This window comes from Triturus cristatus, chromosome 4_1, assembly GCF_964204655.1.
Source record: "Triturus cristatus chromosome 4_1, aTriCri1.1, whole genome shotgun sequence".
Classification (NCBI taxonomy): domain Eukaryota; kingdom Metazoa; phylum Chordata; class Amphibia; order Caudata; family Salamandridae; genus Triturus; species Triturus cristatus.
Window position 1 is genome coordinate 530234811 of NC_140585.1, and position 12509 is coordinate 530247319.

Consider the following 12509-nt stretch of genomic DNA (forward strand, 5'->3'; position numbering starts at 1 on the left):
GGACACCTCCTACTCATAAAACAAGCCATAAAGTAGGAAACAGAGTCAGGTGTGAAAGGGATTAGTCAGGAGTCGCGTGGGATACACGACTTTATGATGTGTTGGGCCCTGATGCTAATCCCATAAGGCCGCAGTAAAAGGAACCGGCCGGGCAGGAATGACCTCGGGCAGCGGAGTCAGTTTGCATAGGTCACACAGAAACAAAAGAAAGATTGCATGTCCTTTAGGCCTGGGCATGGCCTCAATGCGCAGCCTATGTGAGGGCAACCACAAAATGGTTACCCTTTTAAAATGGAACCCGAGGGTTCGACATGTAGCATCGTATACACGGTGAATTCATCGGTGAAACATGACGAAAACACTCATACATACCGCATTAGTCATTTGCGGTTCGCTGATACCAGAATCGGCAGGGTAGGACCATGCTACCAACATGGTTCCGAAATTTACAGTACCACAATGTTTTCACCAAATAGTTAGCATAAAATCCACAGTAGGCTTTGAGTAGTGCTGCATAATTGAGACGTGCTTCCACCGGTGTGTCCACATGCTGTCTGTTAGTAACCACTTGCAATTCCAGGTAGGGAAGGAAGTCTTACAACATTTTAAACTCCAACTTCAATGTTTTCCTAGCCCTCACAACTGTATGTATGCAGTGTCCTCTGTTGGTAACTTTAAAGGTCTCACACCCAAGAGGCCTGGAAGAGGCAGAATTTATGATTATGTTCAAAGTATATCTCTATTGTTTCCCTGAGAATGGCCTGAAAAGCTTGGTCATCCTATAAAGTAGGTTTAACACACCACGGTACAACACAGGGTGGTGCTCAGCACCCACCAAAAGGTCTAGTCGAAGGAGGTTATGGTCTGAAAGCACTGGGTGCTGAGCAAAGTCGAACATACCAACCTGTCAAACCTGACAGGTAAGCTATGCGAGAGGGAAATAAAATGATTAAATGTGAGGCCCAAGGTTGTTTTGTTGCCAAGTATCCGTCAATACCCAATGGTCAAACCAGCAGGCAAAATGCCTGCATTATGAATAGTGGGAGCCTGCAGTAGTGGGGGAAATGATCTGTCATGTATCACATCTAATACACAGTTAAAATCCCCACCCAACAACCAAGGGATTCCAGCTCATTATGCTAACTTAGTTGGTAAATTGCCTAGGAAGGCTTCATGACTGGTATGCTGCACTGTTTGACATATTATAGGCACCCTTTACATGTTTGTGAATTTCCTGGCATTATGGTGCCAGTCCTTGAAGTATTGTGGGTGTTACTTGACAGGAGAGTGGCTATTAGCAGTCTCTGGCATAGTGGCCCATTGTTGACATATTGTGCAGGTTTTCAACATAATTCTGGCAATAGCTGCCATAAAGGTGGAGGTGGTGAAAATCAATGCCATGTGGTTGACATCCCTGGTGATTGATGATGATATATTGACATGAAAGTCAGATTTTGGTCCCATTTGAATCTAGTAAATGAGAGCAATTTACGAAAATGACAACATGATGTTTGGGGACCAAACAAGTGATGTCTCAAAATGAGTAGTACAATAGTTTTAGTCAATTAAAACCATAAACAAAATCACACAATTCATAATGTTTAAAAATACATACAAAATTAATTAAAAAGAGATTTGTCATACAGCTAATACAACCACTGGGAATTGCGCCAAAAGCCCATTCACTTTCTTCAACTTTTCTTCCTTGGTATTATAGTCGAGATACCAAATACAAAACTAACATTGAATAAAAGTGGCTAAACATGGTCTGATCGTTTCCCTAATGTCTCAAATGCAGGATCGCCATACAGACAACTAATATTCCCCTAAGTAGATTAATATGAGTAGTTAAGGTGCATATAAGAGGGACCGAGGCGGGTAAATATACAGTACGGTATGGTCTATGAGTCCCACTGTAAAAGTGCAAATGTGCAAAACTTTACGTCATTAAAAATACCAGAGTAGACAAAGTGGTTATCTAAGCGTAACAGGATAGGAAGCAGTTAATTATTGCAATCCCTAGCAACCCGTCCATACCGATTGTCTGTGCATATTAAGTTTGCCTAAGAGGTTTCTGACTTATCATGTTTTCAAATTAGATTCGAAAGCCCCCTCCAGAGTACTCTTCGCATAACCTGTTAGCTGATCATCTTATAAAATATATTCAATAACTGAGTCAATCTAATGTTCAGCATTGTGTTGCATGAGTCCATGGACTCCACCAGTGCAGGCCTGCACAACCTAATTCCCGGTTCAAGGAACTCCCGTCTTAATAGAGATCTGCGTTGAACCATCAATGCAGGACAAATACATACAATGTGAAGCAATGTTTCCTTCCGCTGGTGGCATAGATGGTAGGACTGATCTTCACTTAGACTGTTCATCCTCCATTTTAGCATGAGGTCTAGTGTAGGTATCTCTCAGAATCTTAAGGCCAGAAATGACTGTTCGATCTTCCGGTGGAATGGTGCGGCCAGCAGAGGTGATTCTCTTAGAATGGAATATGATCTCAAAAACAGTCACCCATGGGAACGTTTAGACAGGTTTTCTTTGTCTGCCACCCAACTTTGCAGTTTAGTCTCAAAATGAAATGTTGGTATTTCAGAGCAAGAATGGTGTTTTGCTCATTGTAATGACAAACGTTTGTTTAAGGATGTTAGATTCTGTGTTAACAAAATGGCTGATTTGATCAGAGGTATGTGTGTATTTCCAGAAACCGGTAGGTTAATTAATATTGGAGACCAAAATGTTTGAATTTCTGAACTATGTTTAAAGCTGAGATTTGAGCGATAATTCCTTCTAATTTTACAAAACGTATACCTACGTTTGGTCGCCAGAGACACGAGTCCTCTTTTAACCTCCATAGAATAAGCAACCTCTCAGTCTAGTCCGCCCCTGCTGCTCATAACTTGGGGGTCCAGTCTCAGCTGATGTTATTACGAGAGTGAGCCCGCACAGCACATCATGAGCTGACCAAGAGGTATAATCATTGAACACATTATTCCTACCAAACACCACTATTCAAGATCTAAGAGCTTCCAGAATTGCCCAAGCAAAGTTCTTTCCCTATAAGCATTGACCTTTTGATCTAAGCCCCTAAAGTATCTTACTGAATTCCACCAGCCTCTCCATGCAGGAGTTGCCACCTGGCGCCAGTTCTTACAGATTTCCCTTCTTGCTAAGAGAGTTAAATAAAACACTAGTTTGTTCTGCAACCCCAAAAGGCCTTCCACCGCATCAGGCAACAAGACAATAACAAAGGGAATTACAGAGGAGCTTACCTCCACATATTTACCCAAAACGTCCAACAAGGTCTTACCAACATTGCACCAAACCTCCTTTAGCAGTGGGCAGGTGGCAAACATGTGGATGTCATCCACCTTCTAGGCACCACATCTCGTACACCTGGCTTCTCCACCGCCCCTTATTTTGGACAGTTTGAGTGGGGACCAGTATATTCTGTGGAGTGTGAAAAAGGGGTTCCTCCTTAGTGCAGCAGATTTGATAAACAGGTAAAGCATGTCTAAAGATACTTGCCATACATTTTCCAGCTCCTCATCAGGCAAGTATTTCTGCCAGACCAGGTAAAGATGTTCCAGCTTCCTGTCTGCTGCAAAGGTATATAATTATACCAGAGTGCTACTTCCTTCTTCTTCGGATTTTGATCTTGCACATCGTCCTCCATTGAGTTGTTCACAAGGGGATGCCACTGCTGGTTCTTGCACCACATTGAGATTTAATAATATTTGAATCTGGATAATGTGTTTTTGGTTACATTTTTTCAAGTATCTAATGGCAGACATTTGTCTCCATCTACTATGTCCATCCAACGTGCAACACCCTCATCTTTAATGGCTGAACTAAAGCGTCCAAGAGGCACTCGGGTGTTCCCGGGGTGACCCACTTGGGGCTCATTCACTGTAGTAGGATAAACCTAAACAAGAGCGGCAGTCAAACCACAGTTTGGCAGCAGCATATAAGACCTTCAGCTGGACTTTTTTTTAAAGTATTTAGGGGTACTAAATTTGTACATAAAACCCTCCTCAGGGCTGTCCATCAGCATAGCCTTGAACATGCAGCCAATCAAAGTGTTGTCTGGCCTGAGAAGTAACATCCTGCAGTTCTTCAGTTGATATGCCCAAAAGTACAGCTAGAGGTCAGGTAGGCCCAGGACGCCATGCGAAAGCTTATGTCTTAGCTTCTTCCAAGACAGCCTGATCCCCTTGCCTGCCCATATGAAAGCAGAGATCCATCCCTGGATTTTAGCTAAAAGGCCCAAAGTGTGTAAGCTGGAGATTCTGCCATCTTTTCAGAAGTGCATCAACCTCCTTGGAGACTCTAAGTAGGTTTACTTTAGGGATTTCTCTTAGCTCCTGTATTATGGTTACACCAAGATATCGTATCTCCTTAGATAGCCGTACCCCCTGAACTGCCACGTTCCAAGCCATTACTTCGGTCTTGTCATTATTAACCTCATACCCAGACAGTTTACCGAAAGCCTGCACTACAGTAAATAATTCTGGTAGGGTTTGGTTGACATTGGACGACAATATAATCAAATTGTCGGCATACAGGGCTTGCTTCCTTGTGAAACCATTTGCGACAAAAGAATAGATCCTTTTATTTTGCCTTAAACATTGAGCCAAAGGCTCGATGTATAAATCAAAGAGAATAGGTGATAGAGTGCAACCTTGTCTTGTGCCACGCTCTATTAACACAGGTGCTGTGAGATTGCCATTAACCGCAATCTGGGCACGGGAAGATTTATAGATTTCATTAAGGACCTCTCTGAAGGTCTCATCGAAACCAAAAGCCATCAATACTCTATTTAGGCAATGCCAGTTAACTTTATCGAAGGTTTTTGCTGCATCTAGGGTGATGATTGAAAGCGGAGCACCATGCGCCTTGCCAGATTTATTTAGCCAATTAGAGTGAGAACCAGATCCTTCATCTGCCTCCCTGGGAAGAAGCTCTTCTGGTCTTCGTGAATTATCGGCCCCGTGATCTTACAAAGACGGGCATTTAGTACCCCAGCAAAGATCTTATAGTCGCAGTTCAATAGTGATATTGGCTGATAAGACTGGCATTGTATAGGATTCTTCCTGGGATATAAGATTAATGTAATAACAGCCTCACTCCACAAGTCTGGTAAAGGGAATGTGCCTGTCAGAATTTCATTAAACAGCTTCAACCAAATAGGGATAACTTCATCTGCCAGTAACACATAGATTTTGTTAGGGATCGCATCTGGCCCAGCAGCTTTCCCTTTCTTGATTTTATTAAGGGGAGTGAGGATTTCGCTCCCTGTTATATCATGGGTGAGCAATGCTGGGCTATCTAAACTCTATAATTATACAAGAAAAACAGGAGCAAGCCCGTTAACCCAGTTATATAAGGTCCGTCACATTTAGAGGGGGATCATCAATTGTCTGTGGCTGACAACAGAGAAATGAAGGCCAATGGGAATGATAAATTTGTCCTGGTTGTGTTTAAAGGGCAGCCATCAATAGGGGCATTATGTTAAATAACGAAAAGGCATCCAGCGGTAGTTAATTCCGCAATATTAGAAAATGGACTTAGAGTAGAATCGTAAACTGCCAAACAACGGGATAGGTTCTCAGAACTTGGGGTAGGCGGGTTAATTGCGAAACAACGGGATCAGTCCTCGGGGCTTGGAGTAGTTTCGTCAAGTTACCAAACATCGGGATTAGTCCGAGAAGGGGCCTCGGCGTCCAAGCAATGGAGACGTCCCCAAGTTCTGAGAACCTTTCTCTGTTGTCAGCCACAGACAATTGATGATCCCCCTCTAAATGTGACGGACCTTATATAATTGATCCACCATTCCCTGCAATTAACTTTGAAGTGGTTTTTGACCACGGACACAGGTATTTAGAATATTGCAATAACCATAGTCCTGATGATGACCTCAACTTATGGAGGTTGAAACGTCGTCGACCAGACAACATTATTTACGGCTAACTACAGGGTCCTGTGAGACCTTCATGTTTATATGTAAATTACCCATTGTATATAACTCTCCTTGACCTTGAATTTATTTAAATCATTTCGCCGTATCGTGTTGTCACTTCCACACTTTTTGTCACTGCGCCGTTCACTTTTTCACTTTTTTGTCAGTGCATATGTGTTAGTTATGGTTATTTTGAATTGTATATACCTTTTGTGTATCTAATTATTAAATCTGTTCCTTCTCTACCTTGGATCTCTCTTAATTTTGCCCTTCCCTTGATTGAATCATGTATTGATTGGTCCCTTTATTCATTTTTCCTGTTGAGACATTGTTTTTTGCTATTATTGTTTTTTGCTATTGGGCTATCTAAACTCAGCTTTGGAAGCTGTTTCCAAGAGAGCAACTGATCTAGGGCGCCTTCGTCTACCACTAAATCCTCCCGGTACAAGTCCTGGAAGAATTTAGTAAAAGCCAGCTCAATGTCATCTTTATCCTTAACATACTGAACACCATAACCCAGTTTAATCTTACTGATATAATTATGGTATCTATCTATTCTACTCTTCATTGGGAGTAGTTTGCCACAATTCTCTCCCTGATCAAAGTCCCTCATTTTACTGACTTCCCGTTTCTGCAACATAATTTCTTCAGTCTTAAATCTAAATTTCCACTGCAGGTCTTCAACCTTCCCCACTAAGCTTTCTTTTACCACACCACAAACATGCCCGGCCTTAAAGGCTGCTTCGGCCGCTGTTAACTGCTCCTTTAACGCAGTAATCTCTCTTTATTCAGATATGCCCCGGCCCGCAGCGGCACCCTTCAAAATCCCTCTCAAACAGGCCTTGAAAGAGTCCCATACTACTTGATGAGGCGCAGAGTCTAAATTTTGATTGAAAGATAGCCGTCTTCCTCTTTATCTTGTCCGTAATATGTGGTTGCAGAAGAAGCCTCCTATTCAAGATCCACCTTCTGGGTGGAGACCTTGAGTGGAGCTCTACATTTAAAGCTATTGCTCCATGGTCAGAAAGGTGTCCTTACTTTCCCTATTTCTGAGAGCTCCATAAAAATATAATTGATCCTTGAGTAATGGCCGTTTTTTAAACTGAAAAAAGAATAGTCCCTGGCATCACCCTTTTTCTTCTGCCATACATCACATATGTTTAAATTTCTTAGCATAGCGAGAAGATGGGCTTTGACCCGTGGTGCAGCAATTTGGGTACGGGGAAAGGATCTGTCGAGCCTATTATTTAGAAGGACATTAAAATCCCCGTAGAATATCAGAGGAGCTTCAAAATCAGCCAGGGAAAGGCAAAGACTATTCAAGGGTGTGAGATAGCCTTCGATTGGGCCATAATAACTGGCCAACGTGTAAAAAGTAGCACAACTCCTAATTTCCACTACCACCCAACGTCCTTTCTCGTCTGTTTGTGATTTGCTCAACTCTACTCTGGAGTTTGATTTGAATATTATAGCAACTCCTTTAGAGCAGCATTGTTGGTCTGTGGCTACGACCTTATCCACCCTCCTTTGTCTATCAAACAGTACCATACATTCAGACTGTAACAAATGCATCTCTGAAGCATGAGAATCCTAGCTGGGCTGTCCTTCAAATACTGAAGGACCAGGCGCTGTCTTCTTTTGACCCGCAGGCCATTGACATTCCAACACAAAATTTCTAAACAGTCCCCTCCCATAAGACCCGCTCTATCCCCGGTCATCATGTTCCTCAGGTCAAGCTGCATACATTAAAAAAAAGTTTGTATAAAATGAGGACACTTTTTTTGTTTTGTTCCCTATTTTTCTGAATGATCCCCACCACCACTCGTGCATCGACCAACCCCCCCACCCCCTCCCCTGGGAACCCTCCCTGACCACCTATTGGTGAATGCCAATTCGAGCTGCTATCCGCCAACCCACAAACTAGTCCCATACAACGAAGCACTAATCTCCCACGGTATGGAGAGTAAATCATTTTAGCTTGCTGAAGGCTTATTATGTGCCAGAAAATTGTCTACCTCCTCTGGGGATCGAAAATTGTACATCTTGTTGGCCCACATCACTTTGAGGAAAGCAGGAAACCATAGCTGCACTTGGGCACCCATTTCCTTCAAAGGGTCAATCCGCTTACCCAGCTCCCACCTTCTGTCTGTCACGCGTGAAATGCCCAACCTTATTTTAAATGATACGTCCTGTACCTGGGTGATCTTTTGTTTAAGGGCCGCCCCCAGTAGTTGTTCCTTAAGGGGGAATGATTGTATATATACCAGAATTTTCCTTGGCTTCTTCCGACCAGGGTTGAGTTTGAAAGGGTCCCGATGCACCCGTTGGATTTCTGCTTCCCAAACTGAAGAGGAAGCAAATTGCAGGAAGGCTTCAGTCAGGATATCTATGATGAAAGCTTTAACGTTATCCCCTTCCAACCCCTCCTTTATGTCAAGAATCCTGATGTTATTTCTTTTGGAGTTGTTTTCTAGCCTTTCTAACCTGTCAGATAGATCCCTCTCCCTCAACTTAAGCCTGACCACTTTCTGGGTATTATCTTTCACATCTGACTTCAGCTCTCCCACCTTATTCTCCAGCTCATCCATGCGCTGTGCCAATGCTGAGATATTTTCCTCCAGGCTGCTCCACATGTCCTGGATTCTCTTCTGATTGGTTTCTGAGGTTGAGAAAGGCTCCTTGATCTCTAACGACAGCTGGCTCAACATCCCTTGTACCGAGTCCAGGCCTGGAGTAAGCTTGGGGGCCCCCTCTAAAAGTGTACTTGGTGTCTAGTCTCCCCCCTCCAACCCTCAAGTTCCAGATACCGAAGCAGGGTCACTTAGGACCGAAAATCTATTTAGAGTGGGTATGGCTGGATGTAGTGACAGGGAATTTCCTGACGGGGCTACTGCCTGCTCTGTAGATTCCACATTGCACTGCGGGTTCAGTTTGAAGTAAGACCTAAGTGAGGGAGTCACTCTCAGAGGTACTGGGGCTTATCTCTTCTTTCTCTCTTTTAAAGGGGTGACCTTCCCTAGGGAAACAGCCTTTACCACGAAGCATTTTCTACGCGTTACGTTTACAACGGTACACTTACCTCGTAAACGTCTTCACAACGCGTATTGCTTCAACGACGTCTTTAGCACGCAAGCAACGTCATCACGGAAAAACGTCTTCCTGGTCGAAAAAAAAAGCGTCAGTCCTTCGTTAGTGTCGGCGAAGACCTAAGAAAAAGGGTAAAAAAAGAAGATAGGGGACTTGGGGGGTTCTCCCCTCAAAAACGAAAAAGCGGGGTAAAGGCAAGATCGAGGTAAGGGCAGTGTGAAGAAAAAACATTTCGTTGTAACGCATGCGTGGTAAAGGCATGCGTTGCAACGGAATGTGTAGTAACGACATATATTCCCTTCCCTAGCTTCGCTGGAGGGTTTCTATTGTTATGTTTACTCAGTGCAGTCCCTGGAGGTTGTCTAGGTTGCAGATCTAGTTGGGAGGTAGATTCCCTTCCAAGAAAAGTGCTAGATCTCAATGTATACCTTTTACCAAGTAATGCCTCACTATCAGGGATGGAGTTGGTGGATAGAGAAGAGAGTGCCTTATGCTGTGCTAATAGTTCACTCCCCTTAGAGACCTGCTTTTTACCCACAGGTGGTTGAAATATTAACTCCATATACATAGAGTCCGTACCATGCTTCAATCTACCCTCTTTTACCTGGTTTAAGCCCTTGAACTGGCAGTCTTTAGATGGATCTCCTTCCTGAGCCTCCAGGACAGGCAAAGCGCAATCAGCAAACTTCCAGCTGCCTCCCTGGGGCTCCTCCAGGAAGCAGCGTGTGCTGACTCTGCCAGGACTGACCCTGGGGCAAGAGGCTGATTCGGCAGGTCGGAGCAGGGTGCGACGTGCTGCTCTGGACTCACCGAGCATGCTAGCAGCCCTGAAAAACGCCAAGCCGCTGCCCAAGCCCACACACATCCAAACAAGATAGGGGAGAAGAGGCAACTGCAGGCAGTTTTGCGGATAAACGCCTCAGCGTGGCAGGAGGTAGGAGGATGTTAAACCAGTATACGGAGTACAGAAGCAGAGTGCTTATTAGGACTAGCGAGGCGAATGGAACAGATAGTGTGAACACCTCGCAGCCTAACGAAAGCGATAACGGCACACAGCAGAGTAGGGGCCGCATAAGGAAAACAAAGAACAATTAGAGAAAAGGAGACGTAAAGATAACCCCTCCATAGGCAGACGAACTCAGCACAGGCTCATACAGGTGTGATACATGCAGTGGGGGGGTCTGAGAAGCAGACGGACGCACATCTACAACATAAAAGCGGGTGTCTGCGCTAGCCCATCGTCATGCCTAGAATCAGTGGGGCTCCATGGTTGAACGGTTGGTGGAGAGCAGCTCACGGCCGGCTTCCTAGCAGGCAGCCATGTTCCCCTTCATCATCTTTATTTATAAATATTGCTGTAACATTATTATAACTGTTGACTCATGCTTCAGGATGTAACACTGGTGTAGCATGTCTGCTTTCTGCTCCTGTAAGATTTCTGTAAATTGAGTAGTAGCTCTGTGGTATGAGCCTGCACAATATGTCTAGCTATTCTGTGAATAGCCCATTATTGTGTGATATGTGTAGGTTTTGATCTTTCTACCATACGCTCTCTAAATAGATATTTCACTGAAAATCAACTTAGAATAAGCAGGGTAGATAGATGAAAGGAAATGGACTCTAGAACTTAGGACAGATGCCTTATACATCTTGAAAAGTATAGGCCACATGAATTGCTTACCCAAGTAGCCAGTTGTTAGGTAAATATGCTTCAAAATGCATTGGCTTTCTACCTTTTTTTTCAAATGTTTGTTTTCAGAGGACGAACCCCCAACAGCCCCTAGCAAGGGTAAAGCTTGATTACCACAACATTAAAGTATTGGAATATTTAATTGATGCCTATTTAGAACCCCATGTGTTTGAGTCTGTTCATGTGGAAAATGTGCTGTAAAATGCACCAGTTGGCCCCGATTCCTCACCAGTTTTACTCAAGCAAAACCCACCCCTTCCCTCCAATCTTCCCAGGGGCATGTTTGAGCTTTCCTGCTGTGCTAGCTACTTCAGTTGAAGGTGGGTATTTATTGTATGCCCATTCTCTTTCAAAGTTCACAAGCCACTTCCGGTGGAGAGAGAGAGAGAGAACTGACGGACACACACACACACACACACACACACACACACACACACACACACACACACACACACACACACACACACACACACACACACACACACACACACACACACACACACACACACACACACACACACACACACACACACACACACACACACACACACACACACACACACACACACACACACACACACACACACACACACACACACACACACACACACACACACACACACACACACACACACACACACACACACACACACACACACACACACACACACACACACACACACACACACACACACACACACACACACACACACACACACACACACACACACACACACACACACACACACACACACACACACACACACACACACACACACACACACACACACACACACACACACACACACACACACACACACACACACACACACACACACACACTCTCTCTCTCTCTCTCTCCCCCCCCGACTGGACGACATAGACACAATGACAGGGAGACATGGACGTTGGAGGTAAAAAGAAACAGAAATGGGATCAGGGTCAATAAAGCACAGCTATTGCAGGACATTATTCAAAGTCTTCAGTCAGGGGGTATGTATGCATTTATCAGTATAAAGCCTATGACGAGAATATAAAAGAACCATCTTAATTTTTCATGAGACAATGACTGAAAAGTAACCTAGGATTTCTATTATCTAAAATTTATTTGAAAATGCATTATGAAAAGACATGCTTAGGATGTTTTTGTTCATTTTAAACCACAAGCATGAATGTTTTTTCTTACCTATCCGAAATATTTTATTTGAATTTCTTATATTTCTTTCTGTGTTAGAAGACCAGTGATCTTTCAAGACTTTTGGATGAAGTCAAGGCAGATCTTGCTCTGAGCGAAAGTGAAGACATAAGTGAAGATGAGGACCAGGACATCAGTACAGCACGGTAGACACAAATGTATTATTAAAATGTGCCATAATGAGTTGCATCACCTTATAAAGAATACCGCAGAAGGTGCAGTCTGATATGTTGTCATAGCATTGATTTTATATATTTTTTTTAAAATGTTAATATTATTGTATTGTTGTTTCGTTGCTATTATTATTATTATTATTGTTGAGAAGAATAAGGATAATATATTGTTGTTGCTTTAATTATTGGTAGTATTGCTATATTATTATTATTATGATTATTATTTTTGTTACTAATACAGCTACTACTACTACTACTAATAATAATAATGGTTTAGAAGTGGCAGTGCCAATCATTTCACTGTATATTAATGATTACTGATCTACTGAAAGAATAAATGGTGTATAAAAGGAAATCCTTTTTACCAGATAATGAGCTTTGTCTTGGTTTCTTCTG

At 43.1% G+C, this 12509-nt stretch overlaps 1 protein-coding gene across 2 annotated transcripts in view; it reads left to right on the forward strand.

Moving 5' to 3' along the window:
• LOC146855188 (uncharacterized) overlaps positions 1 to 12509 on the forward strand; it is a 1301788-nt gene that overhangs the window by 743162 nt on the left and 546117 nt on the right. For both annotated transcript variants that reach the window (XM_085650581.1, XM_085650582.1), the window contains exon 5: positions 11980 to 12086. In XM_085650581.1, coding sequence (XP_085506707.1) covers positions 11980 to 12086 — 107 coding nt within the window. The remainder of the gene's footprint in view (positions 1 to 11979; positions 12087 to 12509) is intronic.